Below are 27,920 nucleotides of genomic sequence, written 5' to 3'. Positions count from 1 at the left end.
GCTTCAGTCTTTTTTCCATTCGGCGCTTTCACTTTTTTTCTCCTCCTCTCAGAAGTGCCCTACCCAGATATGTAGGAATTAGGCCGCATCACTCACTACCATCCTGCTCTAATCAAAGTGCCGAATCGTGAAACAGACAGCTGTTGTCATGTGCCTTGATTCCAATGGCTATCTGTCCCTGGAGCTGCCTGGGTTCTTAGTTGGCCAGCTGAAGTTGTAGGGGGAGTGAGGGTTAACGCTGTCAGCCGTTTCAAACTGCTGTCAGAGAAACACTCCAATTCACATTACAGATTTTACCACAAGCATACTCATCCAAGGTAAGTTTCTTTTCTCTCTGTTCTCCACTCAGGAATGACTCATAACATCCTCAGATCTCTCCACACCTGAGTCTACTAATCAAGATCTCAAGATAAATGTGTTCATTTGTTTGAAATGTCTGTCTCCATTCTTGTTTAATGCAAAATCCAATGTAATTAGTAATACTAATATCTTTTGTAGCCTAACAGAGTGTTTATGGGACCTTTACTAACATAAGAGGTGATTTTGGTTTATGTCTTCGTTATGAATGATCCCATATAACTGTATAAAGGAGTGGCGTCTTCTGTGAATGTGGGAAACACATCTGCTGAAACGCAGAGGGGAGGAAAACAGACATATCGATTTCCAGCACTTCACACAAACTGTTCCACACCTTACAGCGCTGCTCTCAGTAGGTCTATATGCAACAATGTGAGTCAATCGACCCCGTTCACCCGTGACGATTTCCCCCACCTTTCAGTGCTTTGCATCGGTTCAAGAAGAGTGGGGAAAAAGCACCACTTGAGTACAAATTTAAAAAGAGATACAAATGGCTTGATTTGCACTTGCGTCAGTTATTGTCTTTCTATCTATTCCTGGTTCAGCACAGTTGTCTTGGGGGGCAGGGCAGAAACAATAGGCTACCAACTGTTACGGGTTAAGTGAGGGCTTTGACACAAATGCGGGATAAGCTTCACAAGAATACCCTCACATCACGAAAAAGATCTGACACGGAATTTAACCCTGATATAAAGAGCGCTGAACATCCAAATATCTTTTTCCGCTTCACCATAAGTTTAACTGCTGTCAAAGATGATTCGTGACATCTAACATTCAGCATCTTGGACTGGGGTGTTCCGTCTTTGTAAATGGAGAAGATTTGAAATACCAAACAAAGTTTTCAAGCAGAATAAGGTGTGTGCGTTTTCTCTGCCTTGCTTTAGCATTCTCACACACCTAGGTTCAGTTTGAAAGTTGGAAAATAGGTGCTGAGCTGATGAATGTGGAGGCATGTAAGCATTTTGGCTTCTGAGAGTGAAGAGAGCCCGACGAGAGCATGTTTAAACAAAGTCGTGCTTTGGAATAAGCCTCATGGCTGATCGCTGAAGTCACTTTGAAGTGTTTGCTTCTTGTTTATAAAAACTGAAACCTTCGAACAGGGAAAAAGAACCAGAAACATATTGACGAGTTTGTGTATTGGGAGAGGTTTAACTCTTAAAACACAACACGCACACACACTCAAACAGACAGGCAGTGCGTGGGTCAGAGGTCAAATGGCCCTGAACTCTCTCCCTTTAGGCCGAGGACATCAGAAGTCCCTCTGTGTGGTGCTCTCCATTTATTTTACTCATCATCCCTCATCAGGCTGGGATGACCCCGTGACCCCAGAGCTAGGGTTACCTGTCAGTGGACTGTCTATTCATGAGCATAGGGCTTGATGCTGTGTCAACATTTGTTCTTGGAGAAAAAGCCGGAAGGAGGAAGAGGGGGATTTGGTTTTGTGTGGTGAAGTTGTGTTAAAGTTACGCTGACGCACAATTGCAGAAAATTTCAAATGAGTAAATATAAAAAAAACTCCCCCTCATCTGCTTTCACATGAATATTATGAGTAGTACAGGTACCTGATTAGCTAACTTTCTACACAGGTGACATGCATGTGTGATAATTCCTGTTTACTCGGGGACAAAAGATTCAAAGATTCACAGTAAACAGATGCCTGCATGGATACCTACTGAGTGGTACCTAGAAAAACACTCCAAAAGCCCCCCCTGTGTATGCTGTCAGCTATCAATCAGAGTGCCGTAAGTGGGATCCTTGAGTGGAGATGCTATCAGCTTTGCCTCATATACACTCACACCACAGTTTCCCTTATCTCTGCAGAGATAACAGATCCCCCTCTAACGGCAAGCGGCCTGAACCAAGTAGACTCGCTTTCTACATCTCCCTCTCATTCTCTGTCTCGGCTGTGCTGGAAGCCCCTTCATTTCAGACCGGGGCCCTCAAAATAAAAACACACACACACACAAAAAAACAAACAAAAGGAAGAAAACAAACATAAATAAACAATCTATTTACTCTGGTTCCTGTGTTAAATTCAATAAGCGTGCCTCTTATATTGCAGCCGCGTGGTGCTTGCAGAGGCTACAGAGGGCGCGTGCTACCTCTGATTCCAATCTGTGATGTTATCAGCCGCTAGAAGAAACATGATACATGTCTCAGTTGACATATCTGGATGGGCATGAAATTAAACAAAAAATCAGAGGCATGAAACTTTATCAATTTCCTGCCCCTGTACTTTTTTTATTATTTTGTAAACAATCAATTTCCGGAAAAGCGAAATTGTTCAAGGTTTACTGTGTCTGCTAATAACTAAAGCCAACAGATGGTTCAGGGTTGTGCAATTAAGTGGCTTTAGAGGTCAAAAATGTGACTAGATGTGCGTGCGTATTAGGTTCGATGTGAAGTCTTTCGGTTCCATGTAAAGCGCAGTGTTTTTAGGATGTTCGGCTGCAGATATGTGATATCCGTACAGTCATTTTTAATTGGTTTGAGGACAGTGAGCCGTGGAGATAGTCCTGAGCTGGCCATGTTTTTGAGCTTCCACTAGACCACAGCAAGTTGGGCCTAATAACAAAAACAAGCATCCTGGTGTGGAGCTGGTCCCACAGTGTGAGGACCTTAATGAGGAACATGTGGAGCTGCCCAGACACACTGTCAGAGGAAACCCAATCCCTCACTCCCTCCTTCTCTCCCCCTTCCTCCTCCCTTCCCCCTATTCCCCCATTCTTTCTTCCTCACTCTCTTGCTTCACTCTGCATTCTCTGTCCTGTGTTTCAGCAATGTATCATTCATTTTAGGTCTTTTCGACTTCAAGCATTTCTTATATTTTCTGAGGACTTGAAAGTTGATCCTTTTTTATTTTTATTTTTTTAAGGAGCTGCCCCTTTAGGCTTACATTTAAAAAAAACAAAACTATTTTAAATGTTGTATTGTACTAGAACAAGTGCGCCACTGTGAGCTGGTCACTTGTTCTTGTTTTTCACCCGACGTGCGTCCTCCACCCGCTCCTCCACTCTCTTCAACATGTTTTAGACGTAACAGCGCATACATATGTGCTGGGGCATGCAATGCAATAGACTCATGTGGACAAAAAAAAAAGAAGAAAGAGCTCTTTCTCCACCCATCAAGCCTGACAGGCGGTCTCTGAATTTCTTTCATGTGCTGAATTCATCCTTACCATCCACCTGGATCAATTAACTGTTTGCTTCAGTGGTCATCAGCACCACAGTGTGGAACCTCAGATCATTTGGTAGACAATAGCTTATTGAGTGGAACTAGGGCTTTGATTTTGCTTCCTTTTATTTCTGTTTTTGCATAGGACGCATTCGGCATGCAGATTATTAGCTGCGTCACTCTTACGAAAACAAAGGAAGTATTCCATCTTAATCTGTCATCATGTGAGGTAAAAAAAAAAATAAAAAATTGTGCTTTCTTTCCCAGGAAATGCCACATCTTTCATTCGAAGACACGCATAACAGGTGAGGAAAATAAAAACTATTTCATTTGCTTCAAAACATGCAAATTAGCCGACAGATTTCTCTGCCACCCTGTGTTACTGCGCTGCACCCAAACGGTTACTGGGAATTTGATGTGCAACCTGTTGCAGGGGGGGGGGCGGGGGGTTTAAAGCATGACGTTAAAGCACAGCTATAGAGCAAATCACCTAAGCAAGGCTCCAAAATTAGCTGAACAAACAGAGCAAGGTAGATCCCTCCGGAGGGATAAACTTGGCACACTGGATCCAGTGTGACAGAGGCCCTTCTGGCAGCTCAGAACAATCCAGACATTGCATTTGGGCTGAGCTGTCTTCATCCCCCACCTCTACTATACATATACACATACATTTATATACCTATATATATATATATATATATATATATATATATATATATATATATATATATATATATATATATATATATACACACATATACATATATGTATAAATATATATATGTGGGAAGGTGTCCAAAAACTCTTGATTGGTATTGTGTATGTATACATATCAGACCCACACCAACAAGGTCCTGTGAAGACCTTTCAGGAGACTGACAGGCCCCCTGAATCACACAATTGTACTGCTGGAAGAGCCTGCATGTGTACAGAAAAACCAGTGATCCAATAACTGTCTGGGTTCACTTCTCTCTCATAAAATCAGAGGGGGGGGGGGCGCAGAGGGAGACCCACAGCTACAACCCCAATGTTCCAGCTGCACCAAAACAAAGCTTTAACTTTTGATTCCATTATAGACATTGCACACAGTTTGATTGCTGACCTACTTAATGGCGGTAATTTATTCATTAGTTGGTTGGCGTGCTGACATTCTTCACCTGCGTGGTACGAAAACCACAGAGTGTGTCTCAGACAGAGGGCTGAAATCTGGTGAGTCTATGTTCCTCGCAGATGGTCCGGGCTCACAGCAGCTGTGCAAATGAAAGACAGAGTGTCGTTGAAGGAGAGAGAGAGAGAGAGATGGAAAGTTGGCCACAAAGGGAAAAGAGCAACATACAAGTTGCTAACTGAAAATGTAATGGAAAATTTAATAGCGCGCTGAGATTTGCCGAGAGAAAAATTATTTTCTCTGAATTTTGGAGGGGACAAGAGCAAACAATAACCTTGTTTTTGCCAGGGAAAACATAGCTACAACTAGAGAAACTTGCAATGATAACTTGTGGTTTAATGAAGACAAAACCTTGGCTTAAGCCCAGCCTCACGCTACCAATGACTTCTCCTTCTTTAGTGTGAGGATAATGCAAGATCTAACCTCAAAATAAGGGCCTTGTTCTCCATTTTAATGACTCACTATATAAGCTAAGAGGGCCATGTCTGGTACTTTGAACTCACGATCCTCAATCAAACCCCATTATTTAAGCACTAAAGCTGGGGTGAGAAAACAACAGGTGACAAAACCCTGCTTGATGCTGAAAACACACAAACATTTGATCTTCTCATGAGCCTGCTGCATAAAGTTTTAATTTTGCATATGAAGACGTTTCACTTCTGATTAAAAAAAAACAAAAAAAAAACTTTCAGTTTCTGACATCAGCATAGATGTATGGTATTTGTACGGATAATAAGCAGTTGCATAACTAGTCTAACCACAACACTCTGTGATTATACGGTAATATTCAGAGCAATTATAAGTCCACACCACCCTCACTGTTGTTCAAACCACTTTTCCACTGTCCTCTTCCCCAGTAATTGCCACTACACGTAAATATCAAGTGTTTAGCGAATAATTAGTCTTTCATTGGCCAGAAATCACCTCTGGGCCCCGTCTACACTTTAGACCCCTCCCTCGTAGAGCCGCCCTGAAGACAGGGGCCCCTTTTGAATGACAGCGCTTGGGAAGGAAGACGAATTTTTGTCTGATTTCCCGCAGCCGCAGCGTCAATGAGAAGCAGTCGAGGAACTCCATTCTAACTGAATGGATTGGTATGGGGAGAAGCGGACCTCAAATCACGGCTAAGCGGCAGCTTTTGGACTGTGTAACGTTGACGATGGTTTTACTTTCCCTGCTGTTTCGACCAGGTAAGTGGTGTTTTTCTTCTTCTTCAATCCGTGCTCCCCCACTGCTGTCCTGCATGCGATGCAAAGCCGTGTCCCGCACTCACCGGGAATGAAGGTGGAGAAAGAAAAGTTAACTTTTCCCTGGCGTTGTGTGCTTGAAGTTTTTTTTTTGGTTTTTTTTTTTTGTCGATGTTTTTTTTCAGCACGTCTTGCACATGTTTCCCCCCAAGGTTTGCACGTTTTTCGGCGGTATCTGATAGGGAAAATGAAGTCGCTGTTGTTCCAAAGTTTCTCGCCCGCTCCGGGGACAAAGTAACTAATGTCCTGTAGCTGCAGAATCCCAGCCTCCAGCACTGCACTGCAACACTTGTATCGCTGCTAGCCGAGCAGCACGAGTTGACGCACTTTGCGGATCTCTCTTTGATTGCACTTATCACTTTTCTCACACCACACAACCACTATAAACGGTGTGCTACCCACCGCTTACCGGCTATCACATTTTGACCACATACGCGCATGGGTGTGGTTAATTATTTACAAAGTTGTGTTAATTTACGGGTTAGCTTACTGAGTTAGCATAGCTCACTAGCCACTGGCTTTCAGCACCCGCAGTCAAACGAAGGGGGAAACCACGGAGCTTTGTGTTTTCTTTTAAACCCCCCCAAAAATACCGCCAACCAGTTGTTTCTATTGTATTAAACGTAGCTGTGACTTTCCCAGCCGGTTGGTGCTCTTATAGTTGCTACGAAGCTAAAGAGGAGTACGGTATTTCATCTATTCATGCTTCAGTTATTAACTTTGTTAGCCACCATGCATGGGGGTCCAACTTTTTTTCTGGCCTCTGAACGTGTTGATCGCTCCTCTATCTCAGCCCGAGGTGTGGAATCACTGCTAAACTCAGAAACATGGCTTTTGATTAGTTGAGAACTGATTTATTTATTTATTTTCACCACACGTAGAGGCTTTGGCCAAGTTGATAGTTTTGTTTTGATCGAAATAGTTTTTTTTTCAGTTGTTAACCATCTAATGTTTCAAAACCATACAAGTTGTATTTTGATTTCTTCTTCAGTACGTACTGAGGAATATCCCAGTAATTATTAGTTAATTAATTGATTAGTTAATTTTGAATGTGGATTAAGTTCAGTTTAGGCATGTTTACTAAACTCTCATACTACCAAAGTTCGATAAGATGTTGAAATTCCCCAGGCACCACTAAAATAATTCTTTATACCACATTATTGTTATTATTATTACTATTATTAATGCGTTTATTGATCTGAAATCCACCACCAACTTTTGCAGTTTTTTCTTTTTCTTTTTTTTTTCAAATGTAGCTGGTGGCTGCTTAGATTGTAACTAATTATTACTTCTTATCTTTAAAAACAAGGAGACAGGTCATTGCAGAATGATTCAAACAGGGCTGTTGACTGTCCAGCATTACTTCTAAAGACATGCAGAAACTTTGTGTTTCCTCCTTATTGTTTGGGGGATTTTGTAAAGGTTAGTTTAAAGCTTGGGCTTAAAAGCTGTTTCTGTGGTTGAAATTTGCAAATCTAGCATCCGAAATCACTTGAAAAATCTGAGCTAGGCACTGATTTGTATTGAATAGTCATCAGTGTTTTCTTCTATTCAAATCCTTAGACCTGTAGCATCACTGCTGGTATTAAAAACCCAATAAGCACTGCTGTTGTTGTAACCCTGAGGTGGCTTTGGATCCAAAAAGGTATTCGTGGTACCTCTGCTGGAGAAACTGAGTATTGATAGACTAATTAATCTGGCCATTAGTAGAGAATAGGCATTAATCGACTACTTTATGGTCTTGGCAGCCTTTTTTCCTTTTTTTTTTTTTTTTTTGCCTAAAAAGGTTAGTAAACAAAAAGGAAATTAAGGTGGACACATCAGCCGTGGAAGCAACTTTGTCGGGGAGCCGGCTGCTTAAGACCATTTATGGTTATTTAGCAGATGCATTAAAGACAAAATCATCACATAAATATTCTGCTGACAGAGAGCAGATTCAATGACCTGAGCGAAAAGAGACAAAAGGACCACATAGTGTTGAACAGATGCTGGAGTTCAGCGGTTTTCTATCTCTCTTTACTCTGTTGAAGCTTATTTATGTGATTAGATTAAAAGGAAAAAAGTTACTGACATTGCGTGTCAGCCATCAGTCTCTAAATGATCAACCGATAAAACTGAGCGTTTAACCCTTTTTTCATGTCGTACCCAAGACTATCTCCTTTTATCCGTCTCCAACTTGCCTGTACTAATCTATGATATGCCCATATAAGTGCTATTTGTGTGGCTTCTTTTTTTTTTCCCCCTTTGGGGAGGTTGCTGTGGTTGATTGCTGCTCGGGCAAAGATTGTCAGAAAGTGTCAATCAGGGCAGACTCGGGTTGGGAGGCTGGGATTCGGAGGAGGGATGCGTCTAACCTGACCTCTGACACTCCATCACAGATTTATCTGAGCTTGTGTAGAAGTACAGTCGCTGTGAGAGATTTTAGTCATCTCTGCTGCGCCGTCACTTTATGAGACTCATCTGAATTTGAGGGGGGGGGGAGGGGTGCGAAAACATTCACGTGCACCACCCTGAAATCTCAGTTTTTCTTATCGTCTTCGTCCAAGTTGTTGGGAGATGAAGTGGAGTAAATGGAAGAGTATTCCGCTAAATTTGGAGAGCACTGTGTTGCAGTTGGTCCCATTTTTTTGCAGTAAAATTGATGTATATGTTTGAGATTCTGGCTCATCCTGGTCTGAGATGGATATTTCTCATCTCCCAGTCAGCACAGACTTCACATCCAAAAGTAGCCATAAAACTCGAATGAATTTGATGAATATCTGTTCTTTTTTTATTTCTCACAGTTGTAGCAGTATTTCTTTATGTTCCTTGGTAATAAATAACCCATGTGTGAGTCATTACTTAACCTGAGGCTCAGAATTTAGACCGACCACCTAAATATCGCATGCTGCGCTACTTTGCCTCGCTGCCTCCCAGCTTCCAGTTGGGATCCTGAGTTGCTGAGCAACTGTGACTCTGATATTATTCTTGTGATCCTCTTTGAGTTCATAACCCCAACACATTGAGCTTTACAGTGCTGTGTACTGTAGCTTAATAGGATTTCAATTACCTCACCAACAGCCAAACCACATTCAACACCCTCAGGCAAACGAACATTAGTTGGTTCCCTTCTACAATGAAGCTGTTTCTGTGAGGGCGAGTTGAGGGGAAATAAGTTTGGACTGACTCTGGAGCGCCGTCTGGCATCAGGGTCTCGTGAGCGCACACATATGGGGTTTAATGTTCTCCTGATTGAGCTAAATGTGATATTGGAAACATTCTGACATAAATGTGTCATGAATATTACTGTTCAAGTTGTTTTATAGCTATTATTTTTGAATGGGAGGGGTTGCCCTTGGAAAAATAGCAGAGAAGTTTCTTTTTGGAAAAGCTTCTCTTAGAGTTATTGTAACATTATCTTGCCGTTTCAGTTTTCATGATCATCATTTTTTGCTTTTCAGCTCATTGCCAGCAGTGTCGAATCCAGCGCTGTAATGCGGAGTACGTGGCTTCTACCTCACCCACTAGTGGTCTTCAGGAGGACGTGTCTCTAGATGTGGACTACTGCATTGCCCTACGGGCCTATGCCCTGTGCACCAAGCGGCAGGCGCGCAGCTGCAGAGGTGACCTGGTCTACCACTCGGCCGTCTTTCGCATTAAGGAGTTATTCTCACAGCACAACTGCTCCAGTGATGGGCCCACCTCTCCCGTGAAGGTCCCCAGCACGTCTCGGCCAGCGGTATCGGAGCTCTGCGACTACGAGAATCGGGTCCTCGTATCGGGCTCGGCCAGTCAGCAGAAGAAGTACGCCCATTGTGGATTATTCGGAGACCCACACCTGCGGACTTTCCGAGATGAGTTTCAGACCTGCAAAGTAGAAGGGGCGTGGCCTCTGATAGATAACCGCTTCCTGTCGGTACAGGTGACCAATGTGCCCGTTGTTCTAGGCTCCAGCGCAACGGCAACCAGCAAGGTAAGCATGCATGTTGAGCAGCAACAATAGCCTTTTAGCCTCTATCGTCTTCTCTCTGAGTTGTTTGTAAAGCTACTTTCCTTTCCTTTGTTTTATTTGGACACATTAGTGGGTATAGGCAAATCTGTGGTCATGTCCACATTCACACGGAGTTTGTAACCGAAGGCCTACACAAGTAGCCTGCTTCCTAAGTGCTAGCTTGCTAGCTCAAGCGCCGCCGAAAAGTATCAAACATGTGAAGTTAATCGTCATTCCACGGTGCCTCTCTAGTCTCCAGCATTCCTTGTGTCTTGGAGCTCCTTCAGATCTGTGAGGGGGGAAAAGAAAAGAGGAGGGGAGTCCTTCAGTGGTGTTGAATCGCAGACATGCTTGAGTGCTCTACCTTTAACACATGGGTGGTCATATGGTAGTGATTAACGCTCACTCAAACATTTTCCTCCACCGCCACGATCTGGAATGTTTTTTCACCCCTCTGGTCAAATAATTAACTCGGTGCTTTTTGTGTAAATATGGAATAATTTGGAAAAATAAAGGAATAATTGGCCCAGTAGCGAGGAGTTTTTTTTTATTCTGTTAATTAAATGGGCTGGTCTTTCCCTGCAGTTTTTGCAGTTGTTGAAACCTTTCATTATATATTCTGCCTGTGGCTACTTAGGACTGAAAGTTGCGTGTACATAATGTGTTCTTCTTGTGTTCATCAGTCTGCTACTTTACTTTGATGGTAAACAAATGCTTTTCCTTGCCACTGATTGTCACTGATTTCCCTAAACCCACTTGTTGTATTTCTTTTGATTCAAAGCAAATGACTTATGAAACAACAAAACGTGTCTCATTGGGTTAGAGGTTTCAGAATTGACTCTGGCAATGCGTGCTGGCTGCGCAGTACCACTGAAAACGTGTGCTGTTGGTGTATCTCTGCTCACACCCCCATGCCCCCATCCTGCTTTCAGTCCTTTTTTCCACTGCCAGACTTAAGACAGGAAATCAAGCATCAAATACAGTATTCTCCTCGAGTGTAAACGTTACCACAGGCAGTGCTTTGTGAAGAAACTCGGTAGAAATGTTCAGTTAGAAATGTTCAAAGCTTGGCTAAAGTACAAATCTGTCAGTGATGAAACCCCAACGGTAGAAATGGAGATTTAAGGCTTTTACACATCAGGTTTTATGTTTAGGGTTTAACATTTAGAATTTTTTTTAGGTTATAAATATGAGATAAATGTGAATATCAGAAACTGATTAAAACTAATTCAGTTTCGAATGACTTGATTCCAGATGTTACCAAAGAAAACAGCTGCCACTTACAAACAGGCCTGTGTGATGAATCAACACAGCTGACCCAACCTGTAAATATTTGTTTCCTGCTGCCACCATGTGGCTGTAATATGTACTACTTAGGAAATCCTTCAGCGTTTTATTTCTATTTGGATTCCCTGTCAAAATGTTTGTTGTGGCCTGAACTTATTGTTATTTTAAACTAGTTTTGCTTTCCCTCCGTTTTAGATCACAGTGATCTTCAAATCCTACCACGGCTGTACAGATCAGAAGGTGTACCAGGCAACCACTGAGGATCTGCCCCTGGCCTTTCAAGATGGGACTCGGAGTGGCGGGGAAAGTGGCAGCCTGACTATCGCAGAGCGAGGCGGCTCTGGAGTGGGGCGGCAGGTGAAAATACAGGCCCGGTACATCGGCACCTCCATCATCATCCGGCGCGTGGGCAGCTACCTGACCTTCGCCATTCGCATGCCAGAAGACACGCTGGACTTTTCCGAGGACAGCGGTGGTCTGCAGCTGTGCTTGCACGGCTGCCCGCGCAACGAGCTCATCAAAGAGCACACGCTGAGCCGCCAGGGCCAGCAACCCCGCCTGCAAGGCACCAGCACAGAGCTGGGTCCTCTGCGGCCTCCCCACCAGACCTACACGGTGGAGAGAGCCACAGCCAAATGTAGAGAGACCCTGCAGGTGGAAGATGTGTACTTTCAGTCCTGCGTGTTTGACTTGCTGACCACAGGAGACCCTGAGTTCTCTATGGCAGCCTATGGCGCTTTGGAGGATTTAAAGGCACTGCCACCAAGTAAACTCAAGCAGAATTTTCCAGGGCCTCCTCATGTTAACAACCGAGGAGCGTCACAGACGCTGGCTGCAGCAGCAGCCAAAAGCTCCCTGCTCTCAGTCCTGCTCCTCATTCTGCTGCTGTTGTGAAAAATAAATCAATTTAAATCATTTGTGGGAGGAAGAAAAAGAAGAAAAGTGGAGCATGGACACAAACAGGACATGGAAGCATTACCAGCTTGAGGAAAGAGTGACTTGAGCACAGACATTTCATATTTGTATTTTTTTTTTTTTTTTTTTGGGGGGGGTATGAATCTTGTAAACTTTACTGTTTTTTGTCATTTGAAGGATTTCACTTAAAAGATGACAGTTTCCCACTTTGCATCTACTTTGGACTCATGCACCATCATCCCATCATCTGAAGAGAAACCGAAATGTATAAAGCAAACCGTGATTATGTGATTGGAGCAAAGCGTGTGCGTCACACACAGTCGCAGTTAAGCGAAGAAAGTTAAACCCACGTGCTGACCCTATGATTCATTTTTGTAAATATTTCATTTTACTGAAAATGTGCACAACCTCTAAACACTCCACCATGTATGAAGTTTTTTTTTCTTCTCTATTCAGAACAATGTGGCTTCTAGATCCTGTATAATCCAGTAATATCAATAGCACTTAATGGTTTTTAGCAGCAAGTGTTGTGTGTTTAAATATGATCTTGTATTTCTTCCATCTGTTGTTCCAGAAATTGGCAAACTAAAGAAACAGGATCCAACAACTGTGTGTAAAAACTACCTATCCTTAAAGAATGACGTGTCGGTGCCGTTTTCATTTCCTGTGAAACACTCCCTCTTCAAGCTGTTTGGCTTCCAGTTTTAAAGGTTAAAAACACAAATCTTTATATAATAATATATTAAAAGAGTGTGTATATATGTGTTTTATATTGTGTACATTTGCCTGTGTATAGATGTTTTAACTGTAATATGTTTTCCATTTGTTGTGTTCTGTAGGTTATTTTGAGTCCTTGTAAGAAAAGTAAACTAATATGTGTTGTGCTGTATCTTTAATTTTCTGTATTAAAATGGTGGACACTCCAGACTAGAGTCTTTTCTCTTTGTCGCTCCTACCATTGCTCGTCTTAAATTGACAAGTTAAATATTGTTTACAACATTCCAGCAGAAGTGATAAATCGAAACATCTGGCCTTACTGGGTTGAAATGGTTCATAAGATGAGATCCAAAGAAGAATTTCTTTTTTTTTTCTTTCCAAACCGCGCTGTGTTTTACTGTATCGGAGCAATTCTCCCGACCATGTGCTTGCAAAGCCAGTTGTATCCTGGTGGTGTCCTCGTTCCACAAGGTCCCGCAGCTCGTAGCATAAAGACAGCTTTGACAAGCTGGCTGTGTAGCTGTAGGGTTCCACAGTATGTTCTCAGTCCCCAGTGTAAATGTTACTTTTGAATGCTGAGCTGGCTGCTGGCTTTGCTTTTGTCTGTCAGAGCGCTCCATGGTTTCAAATAGGATCTGGTCCATGGTTTAGACCAGGCTGGAGCCAACAGCGCCGGTACATAGTGCTAATATTTGCATTAAATATGAAGAATCGCAGCAATGATCAGAGAGAGGGGCTGTGATCGGTTTTCATTTCCATTAGAAATGCAATTAAGGAAGCTTGGGCACACTCCTTATGAAGACATTAAGAATTAATACTCCATAATCAGCACACTTGGATGTAATTTATATCTTGGATTGAGTTAAAGGTACCCTGATTTTACTTTGAGTGACAGCGTGTTTTATCACACATGCAATAATACTTAATCTCTCCATGTCCCATTTCTTTCAATAAAGACGGCGCAATGGAGAGCTGCATGATAAGGAAGATAGCAGATGAAATGTGTCATTCTGTGCTCTTTCACATGTGAAACACATTTCAGACGGCCTAAATAAGGTCTTTCCTGGGTGACTTCATCACCTCATTCTTAATATCAGGAGAAGGCTGGAAGAAGATTGAGAGGGAGGGAGGCTTTGGTGGAATGGAAGAAGCCTTCGGAGCCTTGTGTTGGAGCGTCCGCTGGAGGAAATATGCACAAAAAATTGACTCAATTACAGTTTTAAGTCAATGAATTACAGTCTTAACGCACATAAACTCCTTTAATCTCCTACTACTTTCTGCTCAACTACATTTCAGTTGATTATTGTGCTTACATCTTTCTTATATTTGTCCCTCGCATAACGTTACAAGCTGCTTAAAATGTAGATTTGGCATTCAAAGACATGGCAGAGTTTTAACATTCTTAAAGACTTTGACTTATGACAGTTTGGATTATTGTCTTGAGACGAATCATTTAGTCAGTCAGGTACCAGGAGCACACCTGTTCTGCGACTCACAGCCCAAAACTACATTCAGTTTATCATCAAGCAAAAAAAGAATTCCAGTTTAGAGGCTTGAATGAGCGACTGTTTGGGAATTTTCATTAAAAAATGACCTTAACCCCTAATTTCTTATGAAAATCGTTATGCTTATATCATAAGAAATAACTTAACTAACTGTATCAGCTATCAACATTCAATTTATCTCGTGAGCCACTAGTTGAGCCGAACTGAGGGGCCGAAACAGCTGGACTAAACTAGCTAATCGTATGTAACGTATGAAAACAGCTCAGTCTTTAAAACAGTAGAATGCTGCTGACGTTGTGATGTGTTAAAAGCAGGAATTCAATAACGCAGCACACAGTTTGTATTAGTCACTGCGGGGATTTCCTGCTCAACAGATAATATGAACATACATCACTACTTCTAAGGACCTATTCCTGTAGGAATTCTGGGCTATTTCTTGTGAGTAATTTAATTGTTTTTGCTTAAACTGTTTTCACTTTTTGCCCTGACTTTCATCTAAGCACACCATTTTCTCACAAAGTTTAATCGGTGATCGCGACGATGACATTCAGGCTGTTTTTGTCATTTCATTGGCTTTATCATTTTAAACAAAACTGGAAAGCTGCAAGTCTCTTGAGTGATTCATGTCATCTGTTGAGATGCAGCCATCTGACAGGACTGTCAGGCAGCAAAGCTTGTATAATAACCCCATATGAAACACCCTCCGTCTGTTGAAAGGCGGAGAGCTCTCTGACAACTTGTGAACCTTTCAAATTGGGGATCTTTGCTTTTTCACGCTGACTGACAGTGAAAGCGCGTTTTTGAAAAATGGAAATGAATAATGAGCCAAATCGTCCACATTGCAAAGACTTTAGAGGAATCCTGATCATGTAGTAGCAAGAAAATGTTAGAGCATGTTAGGATTGCTTGTCCACCCTCTTTGAGCCATCCCGTCCTGACTTTCCCCTGTAAACAAGGACAATTACTAAGCTAATGAGTTGAGAAAAAAGTACTCGAGTGATTGATACTCTCAATGGGGAAATTAATTTGATAATAATAAAGCACTTGGCAAGATAAATAGATAGTGGTGTGTGAGTCTTCTCCTTGATTGATAATAGATAGATTGATGGCTGTCTTAATGAATGTTGTTCCTTAGACAAAAATGAGGTGGCCTTGATGAGGAGAGATTCTTGCATCTTGAGTTGATTGTGTTTGCGAAGCACGAGCTGGCCTAAATGTACTTTTAAGGTAAGTCTGCATGAAGAGTGGAGGCCTTGGATACAGTTTTACGCAGCTTAGCTTTATCATGGGAGGAAACACCATGAATGACAGATAATGGATGTATACTGATGGAGGCACGCGCAAAAAAACATCTTCCATGAGGTGCCTTCTAACAGTTTAGACACTTCCCTGATTTATTGATGCTAAATGATGCATGAGATGTTGGTTAGCAATTGCTGTAAACTCATTCATCTGCTCTTGTGAGATTGTGTTTGCTCCTGAAATGATCCACCTTGCATCATTCCTGCTCTTCCTGATGACTCGTAACCTCAACCTTCTGTTGCTGGAGCATTTTGCTTAATGATGCACTCACAGCCTGATTGTTGCACCAAGTAGAAGACGTCCAGCATACACATGCATTGCACCCTGTTACATGGGTCACCGCTGCGGAACAAAGAGTGAGAAGTTTCTCATTTCCCCATGTGTGAGCATGTGTGCGTGCGTGTGGACTTTAGGATGCAGTGGCGGCAATCATACAGCTATCTCATACTGCAGGCTCTCTCATACTTGACCAACTCAATCTGTCTGTGTCTCTTCAATAATCAGAGTGACAGCGAGCAACCAGACATATCTCACCCACTAGCTCACTGCAGAATGGGTATTGACCTACATAATCATACACTCCTGGCTTATGTGATAGAAATGGTGGGGGAAGGCGCTGCATGATTGACAGCCACTTTAGTAAACACATTGCAACATGTTGCATCCCATGGGTTTCTGCCTCTTCACACGGATTCTCTGTTACAGGTGACATGGCATATCGGAGAAGAACTACACAAGCTCGGGGTACCTGCAGTTTCAGCAGTGTTCCCTCAGCTGCTGTAACAGCTGAGAACACCTGGTCGTCTGAGTGTGTGTTTTTATTAACGAGCCTATGCCACCAAACTTTTAACAAATGGCCCCCCGGCACCCTGACGCCCTGAAAAACCCAGCTCGGAAATTAGGCATCTGCATCATAAATCTTGGAAAGTTACAATAATTTGCAATTCACTCCCTCATCAAAGGCAATATTACCCTAATTTATTATCTCCCGGCACGAGGGGTGTGCAAAGGCCGTGGAGATAAGAGTTTATCAGGAGGGGGATTGATTTTCATTAACTGATTGTAATAAAGATGAACTGCCTGCCGTGCACACTGACCAAGAGCCACACTTTATTGTAATTGGGACAATTTATTTCATGAGCCAGCGACTCTTCTTTTATTTTTTTATTTTTTGGCCCTCACATCTTTTTTTATTATCTGTCGCTGCTTTTCAAAAATGGGAACCTTGTGTCTCAGCTGCAGCTTTTGTTGCATCGACTCATGATGCAAGAAGATGATGATTACAAGCTGTATGTGGAGAGGCAATCCCACTGTCAACTGACGTTGCATCAGATTTAGCTCACGGCATCCAGGCAGTGCAGCAGTTTTGCAAATTTAACTGATACTCAGCGCCTTGCTCATATCAACTTGTAGCTCCCCGCTTTTAAAACGACGATAAGATTATTTACTCTCTAACCTGCAGAGTTTCACAGAAACTGAGTTTCGGCTGAGAGTGGTCTGATGTTTATGTGCAATCATACATGTCATTGCACATATTTGAGATCGTCAGGTGACTCCTGCTAACTGCCAACAGTCATCAAGAATCGTACCACATTTTGTATGGCAGCGTTTCCATGAGCAATGAATCGCTGCGAATGAGTCTTCACCATGAAAGATGGATACCACATCTAACTCCTGTCTGGTGTGAGAGCTGCAGAACGGTGCTTTGTGTTTTTATGCTTCCATCCCAAACTTGAAAAGTAAAGCATTAGAATGATTTCACCCTATTATCCTTTAAAGGGTAATTACACAGGTATCCCAGCTTCATTCCTTAACATGTCAGTAACAGACTCTGATGCCGTGAGCTGGAGGAGGTTGCAGCATCTGCTTCTTGTGAACTTTCAACGTCCTTGAGATGCTGAAGGGGGAGCAATTTCTTGTGCAACAACTCCCCCTTTCTTTGCACCGTGGCTAAGCACTCCTTTCAATGTGACATAAGTGTGAGAAACAAAATGTCCAGTTTGAAATTTTATTGTAAAATTGGAAAAAAGGAGAGAAAGAGAGAAAAGCCCCAATAAGCATTTCTTTTTGATACATATCTTTATCTTACCATAAGCATAAAATAAAGAAAAAAGTGACCAAAAAATAAATAAAAATAAATAAATAAATAAATAAATAACATCAAGTTACATACTTGACTAGATAATTATAAAATTATTAAATCATCAATCATTAATATGAAGTAATCTAAGCAGCAAGTATTAAGAAACTTCAACAGGGGAAAAAATGTTTGGTTTCTCAGGCTAATACAGAACACATAGGTTTTTAAAAGTTTTTTTTTCCTTTTTTTTATAAAAAGATACTGCTTTCCCTGTCAGTTAATCCATGCTGTACTGACGCTGCCACAAAAACAGGTGGCACTCTCTTTTAAAAAAAAGAAAAGAAAGAAAAAAAAAACGGAACAAAAGAGTAACAATTCTACCTGTAAACAGCATTATCTCCCCCAGGTTTAATGAATAATACTGAGATTCCTCTTTTTGCGCCCTGTATGTCAGTAAAGTCTACTCACAGACTCCATACTGCTGTTTCTATGTTTTTGTTCGCTTTGTGCTGAGAAACCAGAAAGTCAACATCTTTATAAAGCGAATCCCCCCCCACCCCCACCCTCACCTCCCCCACATTTCAAACCCTAACCCACATGTACCCAAAGAAAGGTCCTGTGCTGATTTTCCATAATATACAGATTTAATATTTATAATAAGCTACTATCCTTAGCATTCAAACCATAGTTAAAGAGTCATACTATTAATACGAGCAATACCAGAATCTTTAACTGTTTCCCCTCCCGGCCCACATTGAGCATGCTCAGAGACTGAAAGGGCACCATGGCGACATGATAAATATCAAAAGAAGAAAATGATAAAAATGGATGCAAGAGTGGAAATTATGTCAGAGATCAACTTCAGCTCAACCACATGCAACTTCATTTGAAGCCTACAGGGATTCACTGATGTTTAAAAGCTCAATATCTTTTGGGGAATCAGTCACTTGATCACCCTTTCTTTTAGGCATCAGACATCAGATATGTAGGTTTAGGCTTCCGCACCCGTTTCCATCCACAAACCTTCAGTGCTTGCACAGCTTTTTCTCAGGTGGTGGTTGAAATGAACTTTCAAACATCTTTCAAACTCATTACATTTCAACCACAGCTGCCATCTTTAATTAGCTTTACTCAAGCTGTTGTGAAGGTAAAATTGAATTTGATTTTAATAATTAAGAAAAAACAAAAAAAACTTCTGAAGTAGAAATCCCACAAGAAAAGATATTTTTCAAAGAGTTTATAAGGCCCTCCATAGCCTGGGGGGAAGAGGGCATATATCACAGCTTCCTAAAGCTGCTTGGCTCTGACAGCAGTGAGGAAACTCACATTAACTCGCCAGGGGAAAGAAGCTGTCTTCTGGCAAATATATAAGAAATCTAACCTTTTCACTGGAAATCTATATTGTATATCATTACAGCCGGCGCTGACCCTCTTCCTACAATGTTACACTATATCACAAAATCAAATATTTCACTTTGCTAAACACTTCCTGAAAATCAGTATATTCATAAGACTACAGTTTTTTAGGAAGTCTGGCACATGTTAAAAGTCTGATGAGGAACTGCAGTGGATGTGCTTGCATAATTTGGCAATTCATGATGAGACAAGGCAAGTCTAAAATGTCTCCTTATAGCATTTAAACACTGCTTGCAACGGAGCAACATACAGTGAATAAGGGTAACACTAAGGCGTGCGATCTACTGAAAATTCTGCACCCCTTTTCTAGTACTGATCCAGTGAACCAGCAATCGCACAAATAAAAAAAGCAGCCAAGCTAAAGTAACATCAATTGCAAGGATTCAGTCATCAGGATCTGGGGAGTCACTGGGGAGAATTTCTGTCTTTTTCTTTTTTTGCAACAGACCACAAAGGCATAGTCGTCATCTTTTCAGAGGATTCTGCTTCAGTGGATGGGACAGGCGTTGTGATGTGATGTCTGAAGCACTGAAGTTTAGAGCGTCGAGGAGAGCGCTGAAGTCTCACAAAGTCCTGAGGGCCAAGATGCTTCAGAGAGCAAACTGAGACAATGAATGGCATTTAAAGTGAATAAATAAATGATAGAAAAAAAACCCATTAAGAAATGAAAAAATAAATAAAGTGAAACACAACTAAGTGGCAACAAGAACGATTCAGTACAAACAAACAAGTCATGGCAAAGATTTCATCTCGGGTGTACTGACTGTGTCTCTCAGTGCGGAAAACATCACTATGGATGACAGTACTTAATTAATCATATCTTATACAGTGTGATGTGTCATGACCACACTGTATAGGAGCCATGTGTGACTGGCGCTAATGGTAAGCTGTCGTCCTGTTGAAGCAGCAGCAGCTGTAGCAGCCACACTTACAGCCCTGCTGCTGTCTAATTGATGGATCATTTTGCTCTTAATTTGACCTCCTAAGGCTGGTAATGCCAGGCTGCCTCTCACTTTGTACAAGCTCTCACTGTGCTATTATACCCTTCAGGAAAAGAAAAAAAAATATATGTATATGCAGCTGCTCTTCACTGAAGAACTTGTACTAGCTACTCTAAACACTATGTACACACCTTGTTGCAGCAACGTAAACTTCAGAAATTTTAAGTGCCTTAAGAGAGGACATGATGCCGCCCTAAGATTCTGGATCCCAAATGGATGACAATAGGAGAGAAAAAGACTCCTGTCCAACCAGTGAGTGAAAGATGAACTCTGTCACTCAGTCAATTCATTGAAAATGCCAATGTGTAATTGATTGTGCATCTCTTGCCCTGCAGCGCTTCTCCCCATCTGATCGATATTATCATTATCGCAATTATGCTGTGGGTTAGCTTTGGGGCCCCCGATGGCGAACTGATGGTCCCTGTTAAGAGTGAGCTACGCTGGCACTTGGAGGTGAAGAAGAAGAAGAGGGGGTGGGGATAGGGTCTGCTCTATCCTGCTGAGAGCAGCTGGAGGAGCTTGGCAGTGGGAGGGGGCACGGCCCGGCAGCGACCACTGTGATGCATTCATGGAATTTTCTGACAACTGCTGTCAGGCTCATTTGTGTATTTTATTAAGCAACTACAAATGCTGTGCCATTTTACTGCTGTATCCAGCTCAGCTGGGCGGCACTTTTACCACAGTGCTTTATGGTCAGATTATTTGTACTATCAAGGCTTTAATGATAACATGGAATGATTCGCAATGACGATCACTTACAGAACGCCAGCATCCCAACAAGAATGGAGGGCAGTACTAGTTTGCTGAAGACAACCCTAAGTCTAAAAAAAGTTGGTACGCCGTATAAAAAGTCGATAAAAACGGAACGCAATAAAATGCAAATATCAATATCTAATATTTTCTTCACCAAAGAAAAAACAGAAAACATGTCAAATGTTGAATGTGAGACATTTCATCATTTCATGAAAAATATTCTATTTTGAATTTACCTTGAATTTGATGACACTAACATGTCTAAAAACAGTTGGATAAGGACAACGTTTCGTCAGTCTGGAGGAAGTGGGGTCCATGATTGAAAAGATCGAGGGGAACCAATATTGATGGTGGTATATTCGAAGTACTCTTACTGTGAGAAAAATTGTTCTGAAATTGCTCCACAATTTGTAGACGCAGTTTTGCAGATTGTTGAACCTCTGTCCACCTTTACATCCGAGAGACTCTGCCTCTCTAAACTCACTCACTTTACTGGCCTGTTACTGATCAGCTAACCTTAGTAGTTGCTCCTCCAGTTGTTTGTTTCTCGTAGCACATACTTTTCCAGCCTTTTCTTACCCCTGTCCCAACTTTTTTCAAGACATGTTGCTGCCATCAAATTCAAGATGAGCTAATATTTTTCTTGCAATAGTAAAATGTTTCACTTTTTACATTTGATACGTCTGCCATGGTTTCTTGTGAATGAAACTGTTTTTCTTTTATGGATTTTCAAAGCATCCCATTGTTATCATTTCCATCTTACACAGCATCCCAGCTTCTTTTTCTAATTGGGGTTGTATGCTGTAGTTCTTTGATTGTTGCTATCTGTCATTTCTCTTTTGGCACTGAGGGACTCGTTCCTTCTCATTGCGGCACACTTACACAGACAGATCACACTTCCGAGATGAAATGCTGGGATAATGATGAAGTGGCAAAAAGAACATATCTGAACATGCCCGAAAGAATGTCTAACCCATATATTCTACGTCACTAAAATAGTACAGCTTTATCTTCTTTTTTTTTTTTCAATACATTTTCTGTGTTGTTTTAATATTCTCAAACCCAGTAGCTATAAATGTAAAAGGAAAAGAAATCCAAAACCCTTGCTCTTTTTTTCAACCTGAAGCTAGTATTTCTTCTTAAGTTTAACTCGTAATATTATTAGTAGTAGTTTGTTGTATTAGTATCATTAATACTATATATTACTGTTCAGAACAATAAAAATGTTTGGTCCTTTGGTCCCTTAGGGGTGAAAGAATTGCAGTTCTACTGTTGATAATGGAAACCTCAGTGACCTCCAAGAGTCATAGTTCTGCGCTTGCTGAGAGAGACGGTGAGAGAATAAGAGAAAGAGGGATAGAGAAAGAAAGTCTGTCAGTGGACATATAGAATAGCTTCTTTTCTCCACTGTTTTTTTTTTTGATCTTCAAGTTTTAACCCTCATTTGTCCAGTAAATGCCACAAGCGCCTCTTTCCTTATATATATATATTCATATATGTGTGTGTGTATATAATATGTATATAGAAATCTATTTGTTGTTGCTGCTTTTTTGTTTGTTAGTTTGTTGCTTAATTAACAATTCAAGTCTCAACAAGAAAAAGTTCTGTTGTTCAGTCTCATCCCATCTCTTCCCGTTTTTTTTTTTCTTCTCGCGGTTCTCGCTCTGTGCCATCTGTTACTGTAACGTCCCCCGATGAGGTGCCTCCTCCTCTTTTGCATCTCCTTCTACTGCCCTAACCTATGTCTTCATGTGTAAATGCTGATATGTCTCCAAAAATTCCTTACGTGTTGATTTATTTTTTTTTTAAACGTATTTCGCCTTCAAAGAAAAAAACTTGAATTCCTCCACGATATCTTCATGTGTCCTCTAAAACCTAGAAAAGCAGAAGAAGAAGAAGAAGAAAAAAGGACTGTTTCAAATTTCACAGCTTGTTAAATTGTAAATCCAAATATCCATTTCTTTAACCTCTGGACGGGTCAGTATGGCTCCATTATATCAGTGTAATGGCCTGAAGAGAGCTGACCCACACTGGAGCACCAATCAATCTTCGTCAGTCACATTGACACATTTTCCCACAATTATCATCCTTGTTGGGCTGTATATGAAATCAAGTCCTTACAATTCTTTACATTTCAGCAGAGACTGTATTTTTTGGACAACACTTAACTTTGCATTAAGCAAAAATGTGAACGTGACGTTTTAAAACAACTGATAAAGGATAACACAACTCTTTATTGAATTCTTAGAATAGATTCAATGCATTTATTTGGGCACCCTGCGTTGACATCATTTGGAAAGTTCCCCATTGGAAATTTTTTTTTTGTGGCCAGCTAAGAGTCTTTCAATGGTTGGTTGCTTTCTTTTAATTTTTCCTCTAAAAGGCTTCCAGTTCCAGAGTGAGGGAGAGAGAGCAACACCTTAAACCTGCCCCTTTTGAAGCAGTCCAATCAAACTATCCTTTTTTCACTTTTATCTTCAAAGTATATGTTTATAATCTAAATTTACCCCACCCATTCAGTCAAATATGTTCCCCATGCCATTGACTAACACACAAGGCCAACTTGTAATTGATCCGACCTCATGCTTAACACGAGAGGTGCTATTTTCATAAAAGTCTTCAACTTTTTTCATAACAAATACCTTTGCTCATTGCAGCCAAGAAGTTATATCTTACCATAATCAGTCTGGCATCAGGCTTGTGCAGAAGTTAGTGTTTACATTTCTGATGCTCACATTGTGCTCAGGATACACTAAAAGTTCTCTTCTCGTGATTATTTCATGCATTTCATGTTTGTGCTGGTTTTGGCTGCACAGTAGAACAGTGCACCTGTGCAGTTTTCTCAAAAACTTTTCATGATCCTCCAGACCTCGACTTGACCTCCAACATTCCTGTTATGGTCATTTCTTATTTACACTACAAACAGAGGGAATGAATACCTGAAAAGGCTTTCTTTTTAAAGCGGCCTCCTGCTTTGTGTTCATGAATTATTTCAATTTTCAGAGTGCTAGGCAGCTTCTTACAGAGGCCCGTGGCTGCTGATTGTTAGGACAAGTTTTGAGGAGTCTGAGTATTTATAAAACATTAAATGTTGCATCACATAATGACTGGGACAAGCTACAGCCCGATGAAGTAAAGTCTGAAACATCTGTAATTTTTTTCCCCCTCAAAAATATACAAAACAGAAACATTTTTGCCTGGATTCTTGAAATAAGGTTTTTTGAAGGCTTTTTTTGGAGTTGGTTTTCTCATATAACTAAACCTTATGTAACTATCAAGTTTATATGGAATTTTAGTGCTTAAATTCATGCTTTTTTAAGAAGTCAGGAAGGCAGTGTTTGGACTTTAGCATGCCTGGCAAAATCAAGTGGTATTACTGAAACTAAAGTAAATCTTGGGCTTGTACAGAAAACACTTGTTAAGAACCAGTGACAGTGCTTAGGCACGTTTCTGAGCTCACCTGTGCTGCTGCAGTGAATACTGAAGGTAGGCTGTGTCAGTAAGGGCGGCTGGCATCCTTCGGTCTCTTTAGCTGGACTTTCAACCTCTTCATCCCAATTTGAAAGCCGTTCATGGCCTGAATAGCTGCCTGTGCACTAGCAGGGTTGTCGAAGCTTACGAAACCTGTGAGTGAGAAAGAACAAGTTAATTAAACCTATTAGAAGATGGGGTAGATGTAATTACCCAAATGAGATTCAAGGTGGGAATTCAAGTATAAATAAAGGTGAAAAAAAAACTAAGTACACTTGACTTCATCCTTACGCCCTGTCTACCTCTTGAAGAGGTTAACAGGCTTTAAGAGGCTAGATGGCAGTGTTGGGGCAGGAAGCACCATTGGGTCACAGAGCAGTCTTGGTGGGACGCTTTATGATTTATATTTGGGGCTGTTGGTCTTATAAGAATTCTCACTTCGTACTTGGCTGTTTTTGTCAGGAAGACGTTTAATATCAAGCGTCCTTCAAGCGAATTTTGCAAGAAAGGGAGGGTGCAACCACTTATTTTAGATGATCCAATTGAAAATGAAAGACATAATGAATCATTGATTTTTGTTAAGTATAAACAGTGTTATGGGAATGAAACATGTTTAACTGCACGCTGGTGCTGTGTTTAAAACTGCTTAAAATAACAGATCAGGTGTGTTCTGTACAATCAAAACAAGAGCAAACACGTCTCATCATTAGGAGACAAATTTGCTGCAGACACAAATCCATCAGTCCATTTCCTCAAGATAAGCCCCTCTTTAAACTCATGCTGAACATCCTGTTTCCATCATGTGTAAAAATAAAGCCTTGAGATTTCAGTGAGCGGAAACCGCAGTGGAGTGTGTCTCCGCTTGATGCACTCCCCTGTGTCTGCGGTGTCATTAGGTACAGCTGATGACCCATGAAAAAACAGCAGAGGCCTCTCCACATCCACAGCCACCTGGGATAGAGTCTGCCTGATGTGCCTGGCTCCAATTCGGCCCATTAGGGCGAAAGTTTGGCAGTGAGGGGGAGGCTTGAATGGAAGTCTGAAGAAAGTTCAGATGCAGGGAAACGAGGTGACCTCCCAATCCGCCATCAGCTTAACACATTTGGGCTGGCACAAGAGAATAGATGTAGGATCGGAGCCCCCTGCTCAGTCTAGTCTCTTCTGCACCACATAAATCTAAGTTTATACCCTCTTACTCCTTTCTAGATTAATTACACCTGTGTGCTCCCTCCTTCCCCAGGCCTAACATTATGTTGTAAACGTATAGTGTATTAGTCAATAGTACAAATAGCTCTTCTCTCATGAATTTATGTTATTAAGCCTCCCACACACACGCATAGGGAGTCAGCACTGGTGATCAATTTTGCCCAGAGTTCTGTGTTCCCCTGAGTGAAAACAAATGCTGATCCATAATTGCCCTGTTCCTTGCCCTCCACTCAACCATCACTGCCAGTCTAGTCTTCACCAGTGCTGCTAGGTTGTGTGTGCAGTCTGATGGAGCCAAAAAGGAGGTGTGTGAAGAAGCCTCAGCAGTGAAGGTATTAACAGATATTAGGATTAAAGAATGGCAATGAGGATGCTGATACAGCACCTGAAGATTTCAGGGGTTGTGCATCTACCAAGCAGAAACAAGGACATTGGGTCTGTTTGACTGCATCATGACTATTTTAACTAAGTCATTTACAGATAATTCATGCCAAAACACATGAAAATTCAGGTCAGCTAGTTAGCGGTAAGATCATTCAGTCCTCTGTGTCAGAGTGCTGTCAAACATAATCAGAGTCAAGAGCATCTGAGAAAATAAGTGTTAAATACAGTGAGTTTTTATGTGGCACTGCTGGGCATTTTTACAAATAGCATATTGGAAATCAGACTGGTGACCTGTGCATCAGTGTTATCATATGACACTGCATCTGTGTGTCTTGGGCTTAGTAGCTGTGTGAATGCAGCAGTGAGTAACTCACCAAAGCACTTGCTCTGGTTGGTTGCCCGGTCCATGAAGACCTTAGAAGAGATGACGGTACCGAAGGGCAAAAACATTTGCATGAGCTCATTGTCTCCAAACTCCTGTGGCAGGTGGTAGATGAACAGGTTACAACCCTCTGGACCTGGATACACAAAGAGAGAAACAGCTGTTAATTTGTCATTTTCATCTATGCAGCCTTACAAAATTATATAACAAGGTAACTGGAGACGGATCTGCCAGACCCTATCAGCTCTAAAACATCACTGTTCTGAGACACAAGGACAAAATAGTATCCACTTAGAATTTATACTTACGAACTTATCTAGCCAACTTTGAATATCAAATTCAAACAATGATTTTTATTTTCCTTTTTTTTCTCTCCAGCTATACGGAGACTTGCAGGTCTGAAGATTAACCTAAGATGACTTCGAGATGAACTTTACTCTTTGAACCTCAGCTTCCCTTTTGCTCCCCATTTCATGTGGGAAATACTGCATAGGGTTTCTTTTTCACTGTCAAACTTGCGTGAGTACAAAGATTGATCCTGGCATGCACATGAATTGCAAAACTGAGGGTTCGATTGCCTCATATAAGGCGTCTCCTGATATTCTTACACTTCCTGTCTGGCACAGCTCCGTCTCAAACAGGAGTGAACAAAATACTGCTCTTTCACTGCAAATTGTACAAGTTCAGAGTTTTTTGGTATGTGTGTGTGTTTTCTTTTTAAAGATAACTAGCAGGCGTAAGTCAAAATCATCACAATACATTCTGAATACGTTGAAGCAAGCTGCCCCAATTTCCTTGCAGTTGTACTTTCCACATCTTTGTAACTTTTGCTCCTCTAGGCTGCAACACCACTTTCCTCACAGATTTACTTCACAAGCTTCAATTCCAATTTATGAAAAAGAAACATTGGCCTCCGTTGACCATGTGTCAAAAAAAAAAAAGTAATATGGTTGTATTAACCCTGCTGTGTATCTACTTCCTCATTCTTTACATCTCTTTTCCTTAAGATGAGATGTGATCTGTTTTCCCCACCTTTTCACTCTATTTACTCTTACTTTACTGAGGGCATGTGGGGAAATTGATTCACATAAGAATCCCCCTTCTCATTTAGAATTGATTTATAAATTAGAAAATAGTTTTTTTTTTAAACTCGTTTTCCATGTCTGCAGCCTGCCATATCGATTACGTTTTGATGTTGTCGAGGAAGCACCAGGATGTGAGTTAGTCGCTGTGCTGCTGAAGTTAGTTTCAGTTTTTAGAGACAGTATCAATATGGAGCAGCAAGAAACTCAGCTAGTTCTACCTTCAGTGAGAACAAGCATTTGGGCTCATTTTGGATTCTACAATGTTCCAACGAAGAAGGAGCAGGATGTGACTCATTTAAAAGGCACAAGTACCAGAGCTCACATCATTTGTCATTTTCCAGATGAAAGAGGCCGAACAACAATACAATTCAGCTACTGACCAATGCTCATTGCACCATATAACCAAACTTATGGCAAATTTTGAATAATTTTGAATAAAAAGCAACAATAGGGGATGAATATCTCTTCTAAAGTTACTGCACAACTGTATATGTTCACCT

General features: G+C 41.2%; 2 protein-coding genes across 6 annotated transcripts in view; one reads left to right on the top strand and one right to left on the bottom strand.

The window, feature by feature from the left end:
* Nucleotides 1-62: 62 nt before the first annotated feature.
* rgmd (RGM domain family, member D) lies at nt 63-13,043 on the top strand. Its single transcript, XM_072389755.1, has 5 exons — nt 63-317; nt 3,799-3,836; nt 5,741-5,889; nt 9,387-9,898; nt 11,399-13,043. Exons 2-5 carry the CDS (start codon nt 3,802-3,804, stop codon nt 12,095-12,097), a joined length of 1,395 nt encoding a protein of 464 aa, XP_072245856.1. The 5' UTR covers nt 63-317; nt 3,799-3,801; the 3' UTR covers nt 12,098-13,043.
* Nucleotides 13,044-18,300: 5,257 nt separating this feature from the next.
* Nucleotides 18,301-27,920, bottom strand: part of celf5a (cugbp, Elav-like family member 5a) — a 181,036-nt gene continuing 171,416 nt past the window's right edge. For all 5 annotated transcript variants that reach the window (XM_072389750.1, XM_072389752.1, XM_072389751.1 and 2 more), the window contains exons 10-12: nt 26,328-26,471; nt 24,353-24,516; nt 18,301-22,767 (exon numbers count right to left, since the gene is read on the bottom strand). In XM_072389750.1, coding sequence (XP_072245851.1) covers nt 24,389-24,516; nt 26,328-26,471 — 272 coding nt within the window. In that variant the 3' untranslated portion in view covers nt 18,301-22,767; nt 24,353-24,388. The remainder of the gene's footprint in view (nt 22,768-24,352; nt 24,517-26,327; nt 26,472-27,920) is intronic.

The sequence above is a fragment of the Leuresthes tenuis genome, unplaced genomic scaffold, assembly GCF_036924035.1.
Source record: "Leuresthes tenuis unplaced genomic scaffold, fLeuTen1.0.hap1 SCAF_7, whole genome shotgun sequence".
NCBI lineage: Eukaryota > Metazoa > Chordata > Actinopteri > Atheriniformes > Atherinopsidae > Leuresthes > Leuresthes tenuis.
The sequence above is the reverse complement of the archived record's forward strand: the minus strand, read 5'-3'. Positions and strand labels throughout refer to the sequence as shown.

Coding starts and splice junctions, on each gene's coding strand:
- rgmd (XM_072389755.1), top strand. CDS start 3,802: ATGCCACATCTTTCATTCGAAGACACGCATAACAG. Junction 3,837..5,740: donor TTCGAAGACACGCATAACAG/GTGAGGAAAATA, acceptor GATTTCCCGCAG/CCGCAGCGTCAATGAGAAGC. Junction 5,890..9,386: donor TTCCCTGCTGTTTCGACCAG/GTAAGTGGTGTT, acceptor TTTGCTTTTCAG/CTCATTGCCAGCAGTGTCGA.